Raw genomic sequence first — 23,033 nt, 5'->3', positions numbered from 1 at the left:
AAGAGGACTTGCTATGGGCCTGGATGTCACATCTTTAAAGGTTACCCTCTGTTCCAGGGAGGGGTGTGAGGTTGTCTGGGCAAGCCAAAAGCGCTCCCTGTTAAAAGACAATGGTGTGGGCTCCCTGAAGGCGGTGCCTACTCTCAGAAGGTTCCCGAAATGCCCAGGGTCTGCCCAAAGGGTACCTGGCCCCAGACCTGCTTCCCAGACCCACCAGCAGGCTGGCCTGGCTTCTGTTCCCAGGTGAGGCAGCACAGAATGGAAGCATGGGCACGTATGGCCAAGGGTGAGGACTAGAGTTTTATTTGGAATCATTAAAAACAAAATTTCATAGCAGCATCTGTGGGTTCAGAAGAACCAGGGGGTGGAGGCTGTGAGGGAGGGAGTGAGGGAGGAGAAGGCATCAGAGGCAGCTTAGGAGGACAGGCCCGTGGGTGGCCAGGTGTGGGCGCAGGAACATGGGCAGCCCGGGTCACGCTCTGGGCTGGGCACTCCGCGTGCCTGGAGGGGGTGGGGTGCAAGGCAGAGGGCTCTTCCTTGGGGTCTCCGTGGCCGACTGGCATCCCTCTAGTCTCCTCCGCTCTTGACCTGGGAGAGAGAGTGCCCTTCACACACAACCCCAGCTCCACCCCCAGCGGCCACCCCCCCAACCCCCAGCCCCCCAACTCCCGAGTTCAGTGGGGCTCGGAGTCATCTCTGGCCCTCCACCTTGAGGGAACCATTCATGAGGGAACCTCCCACTCAGGCTGAGGGGGCTGCAGAAGGTCAAGGGGCTGTCCTGAGGGATCTGGGACCCTGGGAGGGAAGCAGGCTTGCCCAGTGTCCTCCGGGAGCCCTGCACTTACCTCCCCAGCCACTTCCTCTTCCCCTGTGGCTGCCTTGTCCTCCTGCGGGGCGGCTGGTTGCTCCAGGTCCTCCTGGGAGGGAGCAAAAGGGGACCCAGGGGATGTGGGACGGTGGGGAGTGTGCAGAGGCTCCAGCTGCTCTGTAGTCAGGGCTCACCCACCTGGCCTCAGAGATGAGCAGAAGCCCTCAACACCTTGCTGTGAGTGGAGGGCAGGAGGTGAAGGAAGTGCGAGGACCAGTCGGACCACGGGAGTGACAGAGCCTTGTGTAAAGACCCACAGTGGGGGCTCTGTCTGAGCATGCTGAGGCCTTCTGGGGGCACTAAGTCTCCTGGAGCCCAGCTTTACATGCCCCCCCCCCCCCCGCAAGCTAAAGCAGAGTCTCTGGGCTGTCCTTGGTTGGGCCTCTGAATTGAGGAGGACTGGGGGGGGGGTGCAGTGGGGTGAGGGAGGGCTGTGGCCCTGAAACCTGAGGCCTGACCCACCCTCAGTCTCCCCAAATCACATGATCATACACCCTTGTCCGACTTAGTTCCTAAATAACCCCAGGAAGAGGGATATGCCATCATTGTTCATACAGCGACCTCCAGGCCAGGGATGCCAAGTATCCAGCTCAAGGCCTCAGAGCTTAAAGCAATGGGACTTGTAGGGATCAGGTTGGGCTTGCTCCAGGCCCATCCTTATACAAGCAGCATCTTTCTCTCTGCCTGCCTCCTGGATGGCCTCTGGGCTGAAGCTGGTCTAGTTGGGCAAGCAGGGGTTATACAATCCTCCCCACTTCCTGTCTCCTCCTCCCTTATCCCCAGCCAGATACTTGCCTAAGGTGGCAGCTATGGGCAAGACCAGACTGGGTGATCAGGCAGGATCCCAGTCCTAGCACCTACCTTTAGAGGATCCTGCCATGTCCATGCTACCACTGGGACATCCTTGGTAGACTGGGGCACCAAACTATTCAGCAAGAGTTGGGGCAGGCCTTTCAAGCAAAGGGTAGGCAGCTCCCTGCCTAGTCCTGCTGCCCCAAGGCGGGTAGATGAGGCCCGCAGAAGGAAAGGGCTGTCGGACAGGCAGTACCACATCCTTCTATGGTTCACTGGAGGGGCAGTTGTGACTGGTTTTTAGGTGTCACCAGGAAATGTCTTTCTTGGGGCAGCCACCCATACCCTAAGACCTGGGTGGCTCCCTAGGCTCACCGGCCCTCCTTCAAAGCCAAAGAGAAGGGCCCAGGCTCCCTCTCAGAGACCCCAGGGCCTCTTTTGCTGGGAGGGAGGGGCCTGGTGTCTCCCAGAGCACCTGTGGGTCCTGCCCAGATGATGATGATGATGAAGTCACCTGCCTCTGTTGGGTGCTCGGCACGATCCGGGAGTAACGATTTCATGTGGGGCAAGTTCCCTGCAGGATTATACACTGTCACAGCAAATTGGGCACTCTCACCTCCTCCTGTGTCACCAATGAGGTAATGGAGGTCCCCAGGGGTTGAGTAGCTTCCCAAGGTCACACAGCTAGCCAGGGGCAGAGCTGGGACAGGGAGGACAGGGAGCAGTTGCCTACTCCAAGGACATGGTGTAGAAAGTGGGTGCCTGGGTGGCCCCCTCTCCCCCATTTCCCAAGGCAGGGATGCTCATTGCTGGGTGCCTGTACCCAGCCTGTACCTGCCCCCCATATAAACTGGGCTCTCCCCCACCCCAGAGATCTCACACTCCTAACTGCCCTGGGAACTCCGGACTGCCAGGACCAGCCCTGGGACCTTGGACACCTCACTTAACCTCACTTAACCTCTCTGGGACTCATTTCCACACCCCATCTCTGGGGATTTGGGGCCCATTAAATGAGTTAGTAAGTGTAAAATGCCTCAAACAGAACCTGCTCTGTGGTGGGTGCTGAGACAGCTCACCCTCGGGCCTCCACCTCCTGGGAGTGCCCGATTGCTCCCGTGCTCTCTGCAGCTGGCTGCCCAGGGGCGTGCGCGCACACACGCATGCACACCCGCGTGCACACACACGCACGCACACACGCATACACACACACACTTTCACTCACGAAGGCCAAGGGCGCGGTCAGGACCCTCCCTGCTTTGTCACGAGGGGGCGCTGCTTCCCTGCTCCTGCTGGGAGCGGAAGGCAGCCCACCGGGCCCTGCAGGGAGGTGGGCCACCAGGCCTGTGGGCGGTGACTTTACAGCTCCAGCCCGGTGTTTGTGGCCTTGGAGGCTGCCTGTCACCACACAGGGGCCCATGGGGCCCTGCTTTCACGGGTGAAATGTGGTACCTCCCAAATGCTGAGCATCAAGAAGACATGGTTTGGAGCCTCACTTTCCAGTTGGGCCCCCAAGCTGCCCCCCTCACAAGGGTCATTGGGAGGATCCCAGGCATTAATGGGTGTGAGAAAAACCAAGCACACACATCCTGGGCCCCTAAGTCACTGCTTCCTTATATGTCATGAGGCACTGATGCGTCCTCACCAGCCAGCCTCTCTGGGACCCCATCTCACCTTTCGAACCACTCCGGAGGTGATGGCAATGTTCTCTGCCTCCTCCACCGTCTTGATGGCCACTGTGTTGACACTGGTGACCACGGCTTCGCTCACAGCATTGGCCTGCTCCTTGGTCTTCTCAGCCACTGCAAGAGGACTCTGGCTAGCCTTGGTCCTCCTGCCCCCTGCCCCTACACCCATGGGCCTGGCCTGCCCAAGTCAGGCTGAGCAGCCCCTTTCTCAGAGCGCTCAAAACTCTGGCTCCACTAGAAGCCCCGGGCTGCCCCTTTCTCTGACTCTGGGGAGCCCTGATGCCGATGGGGAAATCAGGAGGCCCACCCTGGGTCTAGTCTCAGAGTCTGGAGGGCTGAGTCTATGTACAGCTTGGGCTCCCTGTTGGGTGTTAAGGAGGACTCTGGGCTTGGAGCTTTAGCAGCAGGTTGCAGTCCCTGGAGGTCCCAGCCCCCATGCCCCCTGGTCCTGGGCTCCTCACCTGAGGTCACGCTCTGCACAACATTCTCCTTGGTCTTAGCTCCTGTGGAGGAAATGGAGGCATCAGCCTTCTCCTCCTGGTGTTGCAGGGGTGGCGGGTGGTGGGGGGGTGGTGGTGAGAGCAAATACAGAACAGCTGGACAAGCCGTGGGGTCAGCAGGGGGTTAGGATGGTGTCCGAGGGCCAGCAGTCCCTTCAAAGGCTGCTTCCGGCTGTGTCTGAAGGAAGGGAATGGATGGGAAGTGGACAGGACAGGGCTGAGAGAGACCATAGGGTCCAGACCCACGTGGGTGTGGCCAGGGCCTCGGAAGCAGCAACAGGACAGAGCTGAGTCACTGGCTTCTGAGGGGCTGAGGGGGGTGGGGCTGCACAGGATACTGGGGCTTGGGCTCCTCTCCCCTCCCCACTGCCGAACACGGTGGGGATCTGGGATATGGCTGATGAGCACCTGCCCACTCATCCTACAGAGGCTGCAGGCTGAGCATAGCTTCTCATCTGAGTCCAGGGGGCAGGTGCTGGGCTGGGGGACCCTGGGTGGCTCTGTGCACGTGCACATGTGTGTGTGCACAAACAGGTGTGTCTGAGGGCCGAGTGCCCTCTTGCTGTCTGCCCCAGACACGCTGGGGTCCTGAGGTCAAAGCACATACTGGAGGGCTTGGGGCGGGGGGGATGTACAGGACGATGGGGGTGCTCCAGGGCCTGGAGACCCGGAATCAACAGCCAGGTCCTCACCCCACCCAAAATACCTCCTGGGAGCTGGGGGATAAGGTTGGCCCCCGGAAACTGGGCATCCCTGCCTCCAGCCTCCCGGCTGCTGCACCCTGCCACACCCTGCTTCACCCACACTCACCCACATACATGACCCCCTCCTTGGTTTTCTCCGCCGCTTCTGTCACCCCCTGCTTGGTCTTCTCCACGGCGCCCACCACACCCTCCTTGGCGATGGAGAAGCCCTTCTTGAAGACATCCATGGTGGTGGGCAGGGCAGGGAGGTTGATTCTTGCAGAGAGCTGTGGCTGGGGCTGCCGAGAATGCTGCTGCAGCCGCCGTCCCCGCCGCCTCTTATTGACGCCCATGAAATATTGATGATGCGGCGGCTGGCTGCTGGGAGCTCGGCCAGCGGGGCGGAGAGGGAGGGGGGAGGGGGCCCGCCCTCACCTTCCCCCAGGGCGGGGCAGCCGGGTCCAGCTCTCCCCGTGCCCAGTTGCTCAGCCCTCACCTCCTGCCCCCTGCCCTCCGGGGAGGGGGGCTGCAGGGGACTGGACTCGTCCTTATCCATCACTGCCCCTTATTCATCCACTGCCCTGTCCACCCGCAGTGGCCGCCATGGCTGGGGGCTCTCGGGCCTGGGGCTATTGTGTCTGATCCATCTGGGACAGAAAGGGTCAGGCAGGGGAGGCGCCTTTGCTACCAGCGTCCCAGGTAGGGCAGGGGTCAGAGCCACGCAGGCCTGTCAGGCAGCAGTGGCCAACCTCCCAGACCAGCCTGGGCTGCCTGGTGACTCACCAGCCCCGTGGATGACCCCATCCCCAGGCTCCAGCAAGGGAAGCCAGGGAGCTGGGTCAGAGGAGCGCACAAGGGTTCCCCAGTGCCCCAGGGACCCTAGGACAGTCCCTTTCTCTCTCTGAGTCTCTCCCCACCTGCTGGCTCCCACAGCCCCAGGGTGAAAAGTGCCGAGTCGGCATGCAGTGCCCCCCGCTTCCTGGCCACCAGCACGGATGGGCAGCAGGTTCCCTGAGACTGACCCGACCACTTCCTGCAGCCTCACTTCCACGCTTGGGCTCTTCTAGCTCCCACGGGGTCTTGTGTGGTGGGGCTGCCTCCTTGCGTGTCCCACACCTCCAGTGTCCCTGACCTAAGTCGTTTTGAGGCACAGGAACCAGACTGAGTTGGCTGCCTCTGTGGAGGACGGTGGGGGGGGGGGTGGCGATTGGGGTGGGGGGGCCGGACGAGGCTCACCCGGTGGGCCGGCCCAGGCCACTTCCTCTCTTTGTTGTCCCTGTGCTCCCTTTTCCTTCTGAGGCTTAACTTGAAGACGACGTCACCCTCACCAGCAGTCTGTGGAGTCACTTGCTGCGACTGAGCCTGTCCCACTGCCAAGATGATCCTGACATTGCTGCTTGGCCTCGTGGGACCCCTGGGCTGGGGGCTGCTGGAGGCCTCGGCCCAGGCCCCAGGTAGTGGGTTCTCGGATCCACACAATCCAAGGCCACCTGGGGTCTGGAGGGCAGAGGCTGAGGACACTGGCAGGGATCCCAGCAGACGGTAAGGAGGACCTCCACCTTGGGGGAAGTCATGTACAGGATCTGAGTCCCAGCTCAGCCAGAACAGGGTCTCTCAGGACCTCAGTCACCCATCTGTGACATGACTTCATTGTCTACCTGCTGGGCCAGCAGTGAGGCTGAATGAGGTGCCCGGTGCCAGGCTCCCTTCAAAAGGCCACTGCCAGGCAGCCCGGACTGGGCACCGTGGGAAGTTTCCTGCCTGGGCCGTGGCAGGGACTGGACCTGGAGGTTGGGCAGGAGCATTTCTTGCCGTCAACCACTTAGTTGGGGTGATGAGGGGCAGTAGTTCCAGAAGTTTTCAGTTGGCCTGGCATTGGCTCCTGTTCTCTGAAGAAAGTAAACTCTGACAGTTGAGCCTAGGGGAAGCTGGCCTGGCATAAGTCACAGAAGACAGATGCTCTGGGGACTGGATTTTTATCTGAGTGTCCCGGGACTGGTATGGGTCCTCAGGCTGGCCCTGAGGGACAGGCAGTGAGCAGACAGGGTGCTCTGCTCTATTTCCAGAACAAGGAGGAGGCCATGGCATCCCGCGAGCTCTGTTTCAGCGCCCCTCTCGAAATGGGTAGGATGGTCTTGGGACCAAACCAGGACATCATTTTCCAGCTTTGTATTTGCCCAAGCCTGGGGCCCCCTGCCGATAAGATGCTAGGCCTGCGGGTTCCTCCTCCAGGTCCTCCACGGTCAAGAGCAGCAGGTCCTTTACTGGGTCTGTCTCGGGCTAGTCCTCTTGCCAAGTGTTAGCTCAGCGAATCCTCCCAACAGTTGCAGAGGCTCAGAGAGACTAAGCCACTGCCGCAAGATCACACAGCTAAGAAGATCTAGAACCACGATCTAAGTCTGAGACTTGGATCACACACACACATACACACACACACCAGGCTTGGGGAGGGTGTTTATATGGATCTGGAGGGTGAGAGAGGGCAACTTATGCCCACCCAGAGTCTTCCATTTGGCTCTCTGAGATTCACCATCACGACGGCTTGCAGAATGACTCTGCCTGGGACAGTTCTATACAGCTCTGACGCTTCAAGGTGAATGTGTTTGTTGGACACTTTCCCAAAAACAGATTTGCTCACGGAGAGGAAAGAATAAGCAAGTGTAGGCCGAGTCTTAATGAGATCTGACAAGCAGGGCGGGGGGCCCCATCTATGCCCCGCCACCAGTCCTCCTCGGCACTGGGTGGTGCGGGTGATTCTCAGTGGGGGACACGACCCACCCAACTCTGATTTCAGGTCCAAGAACCAAGCCTCCCTTCCCCAAAGCCACTAGCTCCATGCCCCTTTCTTTGGGCTGCCTGCTTCCTTTTGCTAAAAGGAGGCTCAGGGTTACAGATGGATCAGAAGAAGGTAGGAGACATTCCTCTTTTTCCACACCCCCTTGGCTATGGGGAGGGACTTGTGGACTGCCCCATGGAGCTCACACATCCATTCCCTGGGGGGTCCCAGTGTGTGCAGAGCACATGCAGATGTACGTACAAGGGAGCTCCAGCCCAGGAATGCCCAGGTTCTAGGGAAACCTAGGGGTTTCCAGCAGGCCTGCTGGGTCTCCTTCCCACAACCCAGAAGCTGTGGTCTCTAGAGGCCCAGCTCAGGTTGTCAAGGCCTCCGGAGGGGCTGGTGTGAAAGGAAGGAAATTCTGCTCAGCTTCCTCGGGCTGATTGCTTCCCGTGCTCTGTGAAGGGAGAGGCGGAAATGCCGCTCCAGCCTCCCTCCTGCAACAGGGGGAAGGGGAGGTGGGGCCCCACAGCATCAGGGATAAGCCTCATGGACCCTCAGCCCCTGACTGCCAGAACCAGGCCTCCCAGCCTGCATTTGCCTCACACACCTGTCTCTGGCAGGCCCTGGGAGGCCCTGGACATGGGCCTAGATGAGACTCTTTACAAGGAGAAGTTGGAACAGAACAATTTGGTGCCAGATGCCTGGTCCCAGGGTGAAGGCAGGACCTGGCTGGTGCTTCCCATGGCTCTGGGACCCCCAGCAACGTGTGTATTTGGACTCCGTGGGGAGGAGGCTCTTTTGATGCTCCCTAGTTTTGGTGGGAGTGGGATGGAACAGAAGTCTGGGCTGTGGGCTCCTCTGAGCCAGCACATGCTCCCCCTGCAGGATGGAGACTGTGAAGGGGACAAAGCTGAGCCCTGGGCAAGGTGCCCCGTCTTCACATTGCAGTGACAGCTCTCTCCACACTGTGAGGCTCAGAGGGATGGAGACACCACCCAGCTCCTAAGTGACAGGTCAGAGCATCCACTGGGCTGCAAATCTCAGGTGCCTGCTGGCCTGTCTCTCCCGAGATGGGTGGTAGTTGTAGGAGAGGGAGCTCCCGGCCATCTATCGGCCCTGCCCACCAGCATCAGCTTCTTCTGGCCCATCTGCCAGCAACGTCTGTGATTTGTTGCAGCTGAGTGCTCCTGGCCCAGAGGAGTTACGCACATGGCTGGAGGTCACTCAGGAGCCGGGCGGAACCCAGGCCGCAGGTCACGGCCATGGCAGCACTTCCTGCACCTGCTCCCGCTCTCAGAAGCACAGGGCCCTGGGCAAACTCAGGGAATCCCCACTCTGGACACTGAGTGGGCCTCAGGTTCCTCTGCCAAAGTCCCTTTCCAGCTCAAAGAAAAAGCCCTGCAAAATTCTCTCCTGCGGTGGTCATATTCAAGGCTGCATTCAAAGTCTCAGAAAGCAAGGATGCCAAGAACACGCTCTCCTTCCCCAGGAAGATGGGAGGGGTGGACAGAGGTGGGCTTTATTGGCATTGACGTGTCCCAGTGCACAGTGGCAGCAGCACATCCATAATTCAGGAGGCTCCAGCAAACAGCCCTTTCCCTGCTAGAAACTGGCTCAGCCTCCCCCACAGCCCCTCCCTCAGTCCCAAGGGAGAGGCCAGAAGTGGGAATCTTCTCCACATTTCCAGGACTGGGGAGGGGGAAGGGCCTTGCTCAAGGTCACCCTGAATCCAGGAAGGGGAACAGGAGGGGAGGGGCCCAGTTTTCTGAGCTCGCATTAAAAGCTCCAAAGGAGTCAGCAGACACTCTCCTGACTGGGGTAAAGCCTCAGGTGGGGGCCATGTCAGAGGTCCAGGGCAGCCCAAACCCAGCTGGAGGATCCCCACACTCATTTCTAGGCTGGCCCCAGGAGAGGAGGGTGTAAAGAGTGCGGCATGAGAACAATGGGCGCTTCGGTGAGCCGGGCTGGGGGTTCAGGCTCAAGGGCCAGCAGTGCAGCTGCCAGGAGCTGGAGGAAACCAAAGCAAAGGTCAGGAATGTTCCCAGGGCTTCTGGGCCAGCAGCCTGTACTATGCCAAGGGGACAGGGCTGCCAAGGGAGGGGGAGCATGGGCAGGGAGAACAGTTGGAGCCTGAGGTTTGAACAGGTCAAGAGAGAAAGTTCCTGGGCAGGAAGGGTGGGCGGTACCGTTTCCGGTTCCAGGAGCTCGAGGTGGAAAGTCCCAGTCACTGCCAGGCAGGCTGGATCAGACCCAGCTTGCCTGGGCACAGGGCTTCTGGACCCTCCGCAGCAGTTCAGAGGGTAAGCAATGAGCAGGACTTTGTTTTGAGTGGGTGTTTCTCAATGTTGGCACTACTGGCATTTGGAGCTGGCTAATTCTTGGCTGTGGGGGTGCCGGGTCGTGCTGTGTGCATTGCAAGGTGTTTGGCGGCTTCCTTGGTCTCTGCCCACTAGATGCCAAGTTCACAGGTGTCTTCCCCATGGAGGAAGTCCATTTACCTCCCCACCCTGAGAACCACCAGTTTAGAGAAACACTTTTCCCCGGGCCCAAGACTATGTTCAAGCATTTCCATGGGGTCCAGTGTAGGGGTGGGGTGGATGCTGGAGTTTCTGTTCTGGAACAGTCCGTGCAGGTGACTGTCTCACCTGTGGTCCCTAAACTCTGGGCCCAGCACTTTCACCGTCACTCTTTCTGTGTTGAGCGAACATTATTTGCCTAAAATCAGAGCCAGTTCCATGGGCATGTGACCTGAGCGGTCACACAGCGTGCGCCCACAGAAGGGCCCCACACTTGGTTTAATCTCTATTGTTGTCCCGCATTTTCATTTTGCACTGGACACTACAAATTATGTAGTCAGTCTCATGTAAAATATTTACTCTCTGTCCCTTTACGGAAAAACTGTGCCGACCCTCTAGGTTAGAGTCAAACCCTCTGCAATGTTGGCTGAGACAGTCAGAGGCCCCTTTGCCAACTGATCCCCAAAGGCAATGACTTTTAACTCTTTAGGTGAATCTTTTGGCATTTACCTCTGTGTCTCTAACTAACATGTTTATATTGCTGCTTCTTGGGAAGTAGCATTATCTTTGGTTCAGCTCTCATTCCCACTCCATACCCCAATCCCAGCATGCATGCACAGGCATGTAAGAAGGCGTGCACGAGCATACATGTGCACACATGCGCACTACCCCTCCGCCATCCTCCCAGATTATCATTTTGAGTATTTACATTTACAAGACTACGTATGCTTCTCAGAGTGGAGACTTGAAAAAAACTATGAATACTTCCCCCTGCCCACCCCGCCCCATCCACATTTCATATTTTTGGTCTTCCCTGGAAAACAACTGTGTTCATTTTCTTTGTTCCCCGTGTCTCTATCACTACTCAATCATGAATTCTTGGCCACTTGTCCACACCTGCTCTCCCCTTTTATCCATGTCAGGTACTGCTCTCAGAATTCCAGCTGTGCTCCAGTCTGGACACTGGCCCCACACCCACTGCCCATCACTGTACTGGGCTCTCCCTCTTGAATCCCCCCTGGAACTCCTCCTATCTCCTGAGGCCGTGCTTTCCTCGTTCTTGGTTCTCTGGCTCATATTGGTGGAGGACCTCTGGCATGATGGTGCTCTGTCCTGGGCTGTGACTTAGGATGACCCACAGAGCTTGAAAATCCTGATGCCCTGGCCACAATCCCAGAGATGCTTGCTTCACTCACCTGGAGTGGAGCCCAGAGGCTCTTCTTTATAAAGTGCTACACAGTGGTTTTGATGAGAAGATTTGATGGCAAGATTGCGAACCACTGTTCAAGTAGTTTCCGGATGAGGGGGTCCGAAGGTGGGCAAGATTTTGAAACCTGATTTATTGAAAATGTCTTTATTCTGTGCTCTTCACTTTAGATAGTTAGGCTGGGTATAGGATTCTAAATTGGAAATATTTTCCTCTATTTTTTTTAAAGGTTTTATTTATTTATTTGAGAAAGAGAGAGAGTGTGTGTGAGCCAGGGGAGGGGCAGAGGGAGAGGGACAAGCAGACTCCACGCAGAGCATGGAGCCCAATGCAGGGCTTGAGCTCATGCTGAGATCATGACCTGAGCTGAAACCAAGTGTCAGACTCTTGGTTTAACTGAGTTAACTGACCGAGTTAACTGACTGAGCCACTCAGGTGCCCATTCCATATTTTGAAGGCAGTTCTCCACTGTGTCCTAGTTTCCAGTGTTCCTGTTGAGGGGTTCAAGGCCATTCTAAGTGCTGATGTGTGTATGTGTGTGTCTTGATTTTTCTCTCTAGAAATTATAGAATTATCTTCATTTCCAGGGTTCTAAAATTTCATGATGACCTTGAGTTTATTTTCATATTATGGGCCCTTTGAATCTGAAGGTTGAAGCCCTTCACTTCTGTAATATTTGCTTGATTTTTTTTTTTTTTAAATCAATGATTTCCTTGCTCTGTTCTCTTTCTGGAACTCCTATTGTTCAGATGTTGGATTTCCAGGATCTGTTTTTCTGATCTTTCCCCTCCAGGTTTCTCTTTCTCTCTTTGCTCTTTTAGGAAAATTTCTTTAACTTCACCCTCTAACATTTCTATTAAATCTCTTTTGCATTTCTACTGTTATAGTTTCAATTTCCAAGGGTCATTTTTGTTCTCTGAATGTTCTTTTATTTTTAAAATAGCTTCCTGTTCTTTCTTGGATGCAGTAACTTCTCTTATAGATCTGGGGTTATTAAAATAAATTTGAGGGACTTCTCTTCTCTGCATAATGTTGGTTTTGTCCAAGTTGATTTTTTTTCCCAATTGCTTGTTTTTGACCTCCCTCTTTTGTACTACAGATTTTTCTCAGGAGCCATCTTGGACATCTGCCCACTTGAGAGTAGACAGACTAAGAAGCTGGTTGGAAGCTGGGTGGGCGCATGGGGCTTTCTGACATGTTTTTTCATAATATGAAAATATGCTGGGCTATTTTACTGCGGGAGCCCCTGATGTTATTGTTTTTTAGGTCTTTCCTCTTGAGTGGGGTCGTTCTCTTGATGAGTTTTTTCAGTCTGCTGCCAAGAGGGTAAAAGCCGGTCATCAGGCTTTTGGGAGCCAAGTAGGAAATCAGGCTGGGGGAAGGGGGGCTCAGCTTTCAAAACAGATTTGGTCACTCAATCTCCCTCAGTCCTTCCCCTGCCCTACCCCTATCCCTGTGTGCCTGGTGGCCCCAGGACAGAGACCAGCTCCAGAGAATAAAATCCCAGCCCAATAGCCACTCCATCTTCAAGGCCCCTGAACACGGCCTCCTAATACCTGACAAGTGTAGCCATTCCTCTTTACACCCACCACCATCACCCATGGAACCTGCCAGCATCTTCCATCTAGGATGACCCATCTAGGATGACCCATCTAGGATGAGCTATCCCTGACACAGTCACCTATACCTTGCCGCTTCTTGTCCTTTCTGTACCCAAGAACCAGAGTGGCTCTCTCATGTCACTTCCCTGCTCAAACCCCTCCCCCACAACTTTCCCTGCTTTCAGGACACAGTCCAGTTCCTCGTCTGGCATCAGGCATCCACAGCCTGGCTTCTCCTTACCTCTGCATCCCCTTCCCTAACCCAATCCCTGCATTTCAGTGGGCCATACACCTCCGTCACAGCTCCGGCACCAAATTATCACCTCCTTCTGAAAGTCTCCCCAGGTCCTAGCACCTTCCACACCCTCTGAGATGGCCTGCTTTTCCTGGGGATCCTGGAAGGAAGATCCATTCCTCTGTATTGGCCCTGAGTGCTGCTGAGCGTTAGCCCGGCACCCAGCACCCGAGATGCTGAGCTGAGCTGAGCCATGGAGGTCACTGCCACTTGCAACTCTGGAGAGCTCCATTCTCAGAGCCAATTACCCAGCGAAGGACCCTCTGACCTATTCTGCTGAGCCCATCAAGCCTGCCACTGGACCAGCGAGCTGGGGCTGTGCCAGCCATGAGCACCCCTGCTCCTGGGGATTTCTGCAACCACATGTGCTGGTACAGGGCAGAGGTGGGAGAGGCTACCTCTCGGGTGTTCAGGATGCTGGCTGTGATCCCCAAACCACCCTGTAGGACCTTTACCAGAGAAGGGACTTCTCAGCTCGGCTGCTTTCTTCTACACTGCTGGAAAGCCCATTTCCATAATGGCCATAATGGGAAGTGGCCAGGGAGCAGGTGCCGTCCTTGCAGCCTGGTCTGTGGTGAGGAAAGGCATGAGTGGTGATGGGGCAGGCAAGCAGTGTTCGGTGAGACTTGTCAGGACCCAGACCCCTGATACTCATTCACTCACCTGGAGGAGGGTGTTATAATCTCCATCTGAGCAATGGGGAAGGGGGGCCTCCCTAAGTGCCTCATGCAAGATCACACAGCCAGAGTGTGAAAGATTTGAATCCGGACCCTCCAGCCCCGGCAGCACTATCCCGCTTTCCTGGCACTGAGAGGAACAGTGAGAGCCTTTCCTGACTCTGTGGGTGATTTTGCTGTGTGATTTCCAGGGTGCTCCTCAGCCTTTCTGGGCTGATCCCTGTTTGAGGGGCTTCGTGGAAGGCAGTGGAGCAGGAGTCCTTGCAGGCAGTTTTGTGGAGCTCTAGTCCTGGAGTCGGGGATGAATAATGCAGGGTGCTCCCCTCTCAGGCTAATGGAGTCCAGAATCCCCGGCATTGGGTGGGGCAGGGAGGTGGGGATAGGGGGAGGGAGGAGGGCACCGGCACACAGCTGACCTCCAGGAAGGGTCCTATGGGGCTCGGGTGTGGCTCAGCAGTCCTCTCCTCTGGCTTGTTCTTCCAGGAACTGGTGCCCTTACCAGAAGTCCCGGTTGGTCACCTTTGTAGCTGCTTGCAAAACAGAGAAATTCCTCATCCACTCACAGCAGCCATGCCCACAGGGGACTTCGGACTGCCAGAAGGTCAAAGTCATGTGAGTGGGGGCAGGATGGGGCAAGGCGGACCATCCAACTGAGGCCGACGCTGGCTCACCCTGGAGTCACTGAGGTGGCCCCTTTCTCCCCAGGTATCGTGTGGCCCACAAGCCAGTCTACCAGGTCAAGCAGAAGGTGCTGGCCTCCGTGGCCTGGAGGTGCTGCCCAGGCTTTGCAGGCCCTGACTGCCAGCATCATGGTAGGGCTCCCTGAGGCTTCCTCCCCTCCAACTTCTGACCCCAGAGGTCAGGCCATTCCTCTGACCTGTGGGGTCAACATCTGTTGCCTCCCCTCTGCAGATCCCACGGTAATCCCTGAGCCTGAAGATCTAGGTGGTGGCCTCCAGGAGCCTTGGGATGGGCCAGTCGGCTTTGAACCTGGTACGCTGCTTCCCCAGAAGGTGCAGGAAGGGCAGGCAGGCAGAAAGAACCCAGGTGCCCAGGTCCCTTCTCCTCTCTTAGGGTGGTGCCATTTCGGGAAAACTCTGTGCCCAGAATCAGCAGGGGACCTTCTGTGGCTCTGTATCAGCCTACCCCCACACCAAGGAGGCAAGAGTCACAGGGCCCTCCATTACTACCTGCTGGCTAAGCACACACACCGTTTTCCTTGACTCCATTTTCTGGGAAGGACAGCTTCATCTCGCATCTTCCCTGCTCCTTAAATGGCACAAGATCTTTTGGCCTGGAAGAAGGTTTCCCACATGCATCCTACCAACGTCAGGAAGTCATACTACCCTTGGTCTAGAGTCAGCACAGAACCACTAAGAGAACCATTTGGGAGGGCTTTCAAGGCTGGGCCACATCTTGGAAGGTGAATGAGTTTCATCACGTGGTGAACCCCTACCTTTTGACGAGAGCTGCCTCGAATGATGTTGAGAGGCCAAGTCCACACAGCCGAGCAGGAAAGTGTGCCGTGATTGATTAGTCATGTCTGCCGTAAGTGCTAGATTGAGGGTGAGGGCTTGTGTGCCTTGCATTTCCCCTTCTGGAGCTAAAGGCTGCTAAGCTCCTTCTCAGAGACATCAGCACACCCCCACCTGATATTTCCAACTGAACCTGGAAATTTCTTTCTCTGTACCTCCTGGTCTGCCCAGGCCTGAGGAGTTAAGACCTCAACTCGTATCTCTCATGTGTCTTCAGGCCAGTCGGCTGCAGAGCTCAGCAGCACCACGGAGCGGCAGGAACATCTGCTGGGAGATCTCCAGAATGACATTCATCAGGTGGAAGACAGCCTCTCAGGCCTGTGGAAGGCCCTGGCAAGCAACCTCACTGCTGCCACGATCGAGGCAAATCAGACAGAGCCTGGTGAGTGGCAGGTTCCAGGAAGAGCCTGCTTATATCCGAGGGGATGAGAGGAAGGCCCAAATCTCAGAGGGCCACCCCCCACCCCGCCACCCAGTCCTTGCCCGGGGAGGGGTGTCTGCTCCTGCAGAGCTTGTGTAAGAGCATGTCTCTGTTGCAGAAGTGCCTGGCGGATCCTTGGAGCAAGTGCTACTGCCCCACCTGAACACCTTCCTGCAGGAGCATTTCAGCCCTATTTGGAGGAGCCTTAATCAAAGCCTGCGGGGCCTCTCCCAAGCCATAAGAAACCTGTCTCTTGATGTGGAGGCCAACCAACAGGCCATCAAGGGGGTCCGGGAGAGCACGGTGGCCAGGGCTGACTTCCAGGAGCTGGGTACCAAATTCGAGAGCAAGGTCCAGGAGAACGCCCAGAAAGTGGGGCAGCTGCGGCAGGATGTGGAGGAACGCATGCACGCCCAGCACCTCTCCCTGAAGCAGTCCCTCTCCGAGGTCGAAGCAGAGGTGGACGCCAAGCTGAAGAGGTGCCTTAAGGCCCTGGAGCCCGTGGGGGCCAACGGCAGCCTGGTTCCAGCAGCAGCAGGGGCAGGGGCCAGGCCAGAGCCTGAGAGCCTGCAGGCCAGGCTGGGCCAGCTGCAGAGGAACCTGTCGGCGCTGCACGCAGCTGCGGGCCTCAGGGAGGAGGAGTTACAGAGCACCCTGGCGGACATGAGGGCCACCCTGGTGCAGCACGTGGATGAGATCAAGGAGCTGTACTCGGAGTCCGACGAGACCTTCGATCAGATCAGCAAGGTGGAGCGGCAGCTGGAGGAGCTGCAGGTGAACCACACGGCGCTGCGCGAGCTGCGCGTAATTCTGATGGAGAAGTCGCTGATCATGGAGGAGAACAAGGAGGAGATTGAGCGGCAGCTCCTGGAGCTCAACCTCACCCTCCAGCACCTGCAAGGCGGCCACGCAGACCTCATCAAGTACGTCAAGGACTGCAACTGCCAGAAGCTCTACTTCGACCTGGACGTCATCCGCGAGGGCCAGCGGGACACCACGCGTGCCCTGGAGGAGGCGCAGGTGAGCCTGGACGAGCGGCACGAGCGCGATGGCTCGTCGCTGCAGGCCCTGAGCGGCACGGTGGCCGCGCTGTCCCAGGCGGTGGACGCGCAGCGGGTGGAGGGCGAGCGGGCGCGGGCGGACGGGGCGAGGCTGCGGAGCCAGATGCGGGCGCTGGCCGGCGAGGCGAGCGCGCTGCGGACGGCGCACGGGGAGATGCGGACCGAGGTGGGCCAGCTGCACAGCTACTTCACGGCCCTGCTGGACGACGCGCTGCGGCACGAGGCGGTACTGGCCGCCCTTTTCGGGGAGGAGGTGATGGAGCAAATGGCGGAGGAGGCGCCCGACCCGCTGCCTCTGAGCTATGAGCAGATCCGCGCCAGCCTGCTGGATGCAGCCACCGGGCTGCAGGAGCAGGCGCTTGCCTGGGACGCGTTGGCAGCGCGCGTGGCGGCCCTGGAGCGGGCGGCGGGGGCCAGCGGGCCCACCCCGGCGGGGCTGGCGCGGGAGCTGGAGCGCCTGGACTCCGACCTGCGGCGGGTGGGCCGGTGCTGCGAGGCTTCGGGAGCCTCCTCCCTCAACAGCTCCCTAGAGGGCCTCCATGAGGCACTGGCCACCGCCCAGCGCGACTGGGAGCAGCACCGGCGCCTCTTCCACGGCCTCTTCGGAAACTTCCAAGGGCTTGTGGCTGCCAACATCAGCCTGGACCTGGGGAAGCTGCAGACTATGCTGAGCAGGAAAGGGAAGAAGCAGAAGGGTCTGGAAACTTCCCGGAGGAGGGACAGGAAGCAAGCTGAGACTTGGGCAGAGGAGCCTGTCCAGGGGCCGGTGCTTGGGGAGGCAGGTGAGTTCCCCAGCGGAAGCCGCTGGGGGGGGGGGGGTGGGGGCGGGGGGGGGGCGGCTGGGTGAGTCTGGGAGGACAGGGCTGTCTGCAAGCAGCAATTCCCCTCCAAGAAGGCGAGGTGAAAGAGAACGGGGTGACCAAGGGTCAGGACTACTCAGGCCCCGCTTTGCTCTGATCCCCCTTCCTTATCCCTTGCTTATACCTGAAGTATAAGCAAATGTCAGTGAGCAGGCAGAGGCCCACCATGAGATGTTTGAGGCTCGGGACACACCCCTGGCTGCCAGTGCACCTGCAGAGCCAGCAGAGGAAAGCCTCCCTTTCCTGCAGGCCGCAGCCTCCAGTCCCTCCATCTCAGCTCTTCCTTTCCACCCTTCTTCACCCCATGTGTCTTTAATCGGCTCCCCTGTATACAGTATGTGAACGGGGGCTGGTGTCATCGGCCATGGGGAGGACCCCACAAGAGGGGAACTCAGGGGAAGACCTTGGACCTGAAGGGAGCTCGTTGTGCTGACATAGTCGACCCCTCTCGCTGCTCCACGCCAGGTCCCCTGCACTGCCTGTCTTGGGCTTTGCCATGTTGAGTCGTCTTAACATGGGAGAACCACTACCTCCATCAAAGGGTTGTTATGAAGACTAACAGACACACTTACCAAGTACCTGACATAAGGTCTAACATTTAGTAGAAACCAGTCAGTGCTTTCCCATTTCCCCAGCATTTTCAGGGCCAAGCCTCTGTCTGTCTGCACTAACTCTTCCATCTTTTTTCCTTCTGCGAGTGATGCAAGGCCCCAACTGCCTGATGGTTTAGGTATCTGAGTGTACCACTGCAGTGTTTTATTATTTCAAAAAAAATTTCCCCTTAAAAATAAAAATTCCCGCTGACTTGTCTTGTAGAAGGGCCATAGGTCTTGAATTTGTGCCCTGCAGGGTGGCGCACTCTCAGTTTACCTGCTAGCAAATCAGTGAAGCGCAGGCTTGAGCCTTCTGAGGGGCGGGTGGGCTGGGGCTGGTAGGGTCTGCCTGGAACGCCTGGCTTGGAGCTGCGGGCCGGCGGGAGGCAACGGGTGGAGAGAGAGCCAAGTACCGGCAGAGGGCGCGCTGGGCGGGCATCCTTTGGGCTGGGCGAGCGCCCCACCTCCTGGTTTCTGGGGGAACTGCAGAGCCAGCCGCCGGCCTTGGACAGGACACACTCTTAACTACAAATGGGAAAGCTATTCAACACTCCCAATTCTCAGAAAAATCTTCCAGAACTAAAGAAGAGCAAAATTTTGACACAAGTCTATTTCTGGACCGGGAGCCAAAGAGCTGGTGCTCTAGGTGGGATTAAGGCACAAACCACAATGCAAATTGCCCCTCCTTTAGGCCTTGCTTGGTTTTGTCCCCTAAGAAGCGGGGAGTTTGGTCTCAACCAAGGGACGCACACAGAGAGAGAGAGCTACAGAGAGACACACAGAGAGTTGAGGGAGCACATGTGGAACATGATCTCATCGGTGCCAAGGCCAGTGTCATGGGCAGAACCTCCCTGGGACTCACCCTTCCCATTTCCTATCTCCGTCCCAACCCCCCCCACACCCACCCTGGGAGTCATGGCCAGACAGCGGGGTTGGCTCCTTCTTCACTGTACACTCGCCATCTACATGGAAAGGCTCAGTCTGCCTCCATGCCTCCTGGCGGGCCCCCCACCTGTGTTCTTTTGGTCTTGCTTGTCCTCCTATGGCTGGCTAAAATGCTTCTGTATGTGGGAAGAACACCAGAAACCAGCTGTCCAAGGACAGCTTCCAGTGTGGTCATTTATTATGAGCAAGCTTTCCCTTTCTGGGTTGGTTTCTCTATCCGTAACCCCAGGACTCTGTGCAACAGTTTGAAAGCATTAAGATGACCAGCTTGAAGAGTCTTCCAGTCCAGGCACACCTGCTCTCCTCCCTCTAAGGTCCTGTGCCAGACATCCAGTAGGAAGGATCCTTCGGTGTTGTTTCATTCTCTCACCAGCGTTAGCATTATTACCTGGAGGATAGGTAGTATCTTCTCTCTTGCCCTTGCGTAGCTTAAGATCCCCAGTAGCTGGCAGGAGTGTGGGAGTCAGAGACCTGGGTTTCTGCCCCGCCTTGCCATTGGCAAGCCACACAGCTTTGGACGAGTTAAGCACTCAAGACTCAAGTTTTCCTCACAGGAGGGGCACTTACCTCCCAGGATGTTGGCAGGAAAAGGGAACAAATGAGAAAGTGATTTTGAAAAATGTACACTCTTAGAGATGACAGATTTGTATCTCCCTTCCTCTCAGCGGGCCGGGGAGTGTGGGCCAGTTGGCTCCCACCCTCTGAGGCTGCTATCAGGAACACCTAGGTTATCTGGAAATAGTGACCTATTCCTATTGTACATAAGGTATGAGAAAGGCAGATCTCAGGGCTTGATTTCCCATCCAGGGGAGTGAGAGACCGTCACTGAGCACTTTCCTCCTCCATTCCAGGCTCCCCTGTGGCCTTCTATGCCGGCTTTTCAGAGGGCACAGCCTCGCTGCAGACCGTGAAGTTCAACGCTACTTACATCAACATCGGCAGCAGCTACTTCCCTGAACACGGGTACTTCCGAGCCCCTGAGCGTGGAGTCTATCTGTTCGCGGTGAGCGTTGAATTTGGCCCAGGGCCGGGCACCGGGCAGCTGGTGTTTGGAGGTCACCATCAGACCCCTGTCAGTTCCACCGAGGAGCGGAGGGGTGGAAGCACGGCCACGACCTTCACTATGGCTGAGCTGCAGAAAGGCGAGAGAGTGTGGTTTGAGTTAACCCAGGGATCAATCATCAAGAGAAACCCACCGGGCACAGCATTCGGGGGATTCCTGATGTTCAAGACCTGAATGCCAGGCACAGCCCTGACCAGATGTCGTGGACTCGCCCAGCTCTCCTTGGCCTGGACCTCTGGCCAGGGTTGGTCTGGAGACCATCCAGTTGGTCTAGTTCTTCCTGGAAAACTTCTGCAAAGACGATGCAGTATATGTGGCCTTCCTCTAGATGCCCTGAGTTTGGCTATTTCTTAATGACAAGAAGAACTGGAATGCTTCTGTCTGGGTAGGACCTGGCCCTGGGAAGCGTGAGCCTGAGCTTGGTGTGCCTTCTGACGCAGTATGGTGCCGTGCGCTCCAGATCCTCACCACACCCTGGGTCCTACAGCTTCTCTGGTGTGTTGCTCCTCCTGTGGTTGGAAACCTTAGACCTTTCTCCCACCTCTTCTCCCTAATCTTATTCTAGAAAAGTATTCCTCCCCGGAAGGAGTATGCTTAAAATGGAGGTGACATTTTGGTTACTGTTGGAAACCAGTCTCTACCCACTCCAGGGCAGTAGGAGAAAACCGACCTATTTGGCCTCTCTTAGAAATAGGGACAAGGGCCTCGTTGGATTAACCAAAGGAAACAAAATTATATTTCCTTCAGTTCTGGCCCTTCCTTGAATTTATCTATAACTTAATTTCACTTATTTTTTCCTTGCCTCGTCAAGACAAAGGCCAAGACATGCCAGACATGAACTAAAACGTGTACAGTCTTCAACTTTTTTACTTCCTCCCATTCGCTGATGACCATCCTTATTCTTAGTATTTGTGCTGCCGAAGTGAGCACGGCCATCCTTATTCTTATTAGCATCTCTCACCAGGAAGGAGGCTGAGGGAGGAAGTGAAGGACAACTGTCAAGGTTTCCCTTGGTAATGTTCAGCTCTGGAATAAAGCAATGCCCTTCAAATCTCTGCCTGGTTTATTTATGGAACACAAAAGGATTTGGTAAAGGAGGTAGAAATATAGGACAAAATGAAACTCTTTGGGATAAATCATGACTCTCATGACTCCAGGCTGTATTTGACTTCACAGTTCCAGTAAGTTCTACATGACACATGCAGGGCCCCCACAGCAGGCAGTGGTGTGAATACTGGATTAGACAGCAGCCCTTGGAGTTGCAACTGTTCCTCCCAATATCAACATAGGGTTTTCAAAGCATTACAGGTCCTAGAACCAACAAGCTTGAGAAAGCAGCCATCTAGTTGTAAGGACATGTTTGTGTTTTGGTAGTTAGGTATCCAGCATGTGTCAAACATCTCTTCTCCATTACAAAATCGGATTGGAGGGGCACCTGGGTGGTTCAGTGGGTTAAGCCTCTGCCTTCGGTTCAGATCATGATCTTAGGGTCCTGGGATCGAGCCCCTCATTGGGCTCTCTGCTCAGCTGGGAGTCTGCTTCCCCCTCTCTCTCTGCCTGCCTCTGCCTACTTGTGATCTCTCTCTGTCAAATAAATAAATAAAATCTTTAAAAAAAAATCGGATTGGACTGGGTAGTGAAAAAGGACAGGAGTTGGTTGTCAGGGTTAACACGGGTCTCAGCCCTTCTCGTTTCCTAAGGGTCATTAATTCAAACAGTTGTCCTTCAGAATTTACTTACCACTCAGCTTTGTGTGCTCAATATGCTAAAACATTAGCATTAAGAGTGTGCTAGGCCACTCTGCTGCTGACAGGAAATCACCATGTCTTGAACTTTTTCCTTCTGTAGTATGAGATGGCTAGTCTAATAGCTTTCATTAAGTATCTTGGTGTTTTATGATCTTGACCACAGGTTTGACTCTGGCCTTCCTGCCCTTCCCTTTGGCCAGGACCTCTTGCCCAGTGCAGCTCTCAGTTGCCGAGACTGATGCCAACCCAAGCCACGATGTATTGGGGCCATTCCCGACCGAAAGTTGGAAAGCTGGTAGCCTGTTGCCCTTGTTGCAAGAAAGAGTTTGCTGCGTCTTCCTTCTGCTCTATCTCGCTCTTACCGGTCAAGCTGTATGAGGGTGGTGTGGTCTTCCCAGGTACGATTTTCATTCGGAATGGATTGCACGTAATACGCAGAGTGCATTGATCTCCGTATGAGGCACATGCCCTCCCCCGCACACGGGGCTGGTACTCTTAAAAGGGTTATAAATGCAAGAGCCAACTGGTAAACTCTGCCAGCAGCATGGATGCGTCACTCCAGAAGTTTCTGGGATGAGCGTGAGAGAAACAATGGTTCTTTTAAATAGGAGGCTTTCCATTCACAAAACCTTAATACCCAGTTTAAGCGCAAATTTCCTGTTTAAACACTTCTATAATGAGCACACCAGATAAACAAGGATTCTAAAGTTCACTTGACAGGTTTCTTATCTCCACTCAGTCATCTAATATCTCTGGGTGCAGACTCTTTGCCAGTGCCCCCCAGAATGACTCCCCTGTTACCCAGGCCAATGTTGAGACCACCCTTCACTGGTGGCATCCAGAGCCAGGCAATGGACTGAGCTCAGAGCGGTATCATACATCCCCAAATCTGGTGGAAAAATGGATTCAGAAATAATATTCAAAAACAAGAAAGGGTGCCATAAGCCGATCAGAAAATTTTCATAATTTTTGAAAAATGGGAAGTAGAAGGGATCAAGTATAAAATGAAATAGCAAAAAGAAACCATAACCCCAAACATTTGAGGCTGTTGGAGATGCGAGTGATTTCAGGGGAACCCCAAACTCAGCCCCTAACATGCTTGCAGGGGTGAGCTGGGGAGGAGCCTGGGGGCAGCTCGCAGTCGGTCCCAGCCGTGGCTCGCCCATGCTAAGCGGCCAGCCATGGTGGCCTCTGTCCAGAGCTG

General features: G+C 56.0%; 2 protein-coding genes across 2 annotated transcripts; one reads left to right on the top strand and one right to left on the bottom strand.

The window, feature by feature from the left end:
- Positions 1 to 281: 281 nt before the first annotated feature.
- SNCG (synuclein gamma) lies at positions 282 to 4,957 on the bottom strand. Its single transcript, XM_046027261.1, has 5 exons — positions 4,656 to 4,957; positions 3,807 to 3,848; positions 3,332 to 3,459; positions 846 to 917; positions 282 to 588 (listed from the first exon to the last, which is right to left on the bottom strand). Exons 1-5 carry the CDS (start codon positions 4,879 to 4,881, stop codon positions 568 to 570), a joined length of 489 nt encoding a protein of 162 aa, XP_045883217.1. The 5' UTR covers positions 4,882 to 4,957; the 3' UTR covers positions 282 to 567.
- An 888-nt stretch (positions 4,958 to 5,845) lies between these two features.
- On the top strand, positions 5,846 to 21,132 carry MMRN2 (multimerin 2). Its single transcript, XM_046027505.1, has 7 exons — positions 5,846 to 6,070; positions 14,087 to 14,215; positions 14,309 to 14,415; positions 14,516 to 14,596; positions 15,356 to 15,520; positions 15,678 to 17,402; positions 19,870 to 21,132. Exons 1-7 carry the CDS (start codon positions 5,907 to 5,909, stop codon positions 20,253 to 20,255), a joined length of 2,757 nt encoding a protein of 918 aa, XP_045883461.1. The 5' UTR covers positions 5,846 to 5,906; the 3' UTR covers positions 20,256 to 21,132.
- The last annotated feature ends 1,901 nt before the right edge of the window (positions 21,133 to 23,033 follow it).

Source organism: Meles meles, chromosome 13 (assembly GCF_922984935.1).
Source record: "Meles meles chromosome 13, mMelMel3.1 paternal haplotype, whole genome shotgun sequence".
Lineage (NCBI taxonomy): Eukaryota > Metazoa > Chordata > Mammalia > Carnivora > Mustelidae > Meles > Meles meles.
The sequence above is the reverse complement of the archived record's forward strand: the minus strand, read 5'-3'. Positions and strand labels throughout refer to the sequence as shown.

Bases quoted from the DNA above. Each gene is read 5' to 3' on its own strand.
- SNCG (XM_046027261.1), bottom strand. From the start codon at position 4,881: ATGGGCGTCAATAAGAGGCGGCGGGGACGGCGGCTGCAGCAGCATTCT. The intron at 3,849-4,655 runs GTGAGTGTGGGT...TTTCCTCCACAG, and splicing joins GGAGGGGGTCATGTATGTGG to GAGCTAAGACCAAGGAGAAT. The intron at 918-3,331 runs GTGAGATGGGGT...GCTCCCTCCCAG, and splicing joins CCTCCGGAGTGGTTCGAAAG to GAGGACCTGGAGCAACCAGC.
- MMRN2 (XM_046027505.1), top strand. From the start codon at position 5,907: ATGATCCTGACATTGCTGCTTGGCCTCGTGGGACCCCTGGGCTGGGGG. The intron at 6,071-14,086 runs GTAAGGAGGACC...TTGTTCTTCCAG, and splicing joins GGCAGGGATCCCAGCAGACG to GAACTGGTGCCCTTACCAGA. The intron at 17,403-19,869 runs GTGAGTTCCCCA...CCTCCATTCCAG, and splicing joins GCCGGTGCTTGGGGAGGCAG to GCTCCCCTGTGGCCTTCTAT.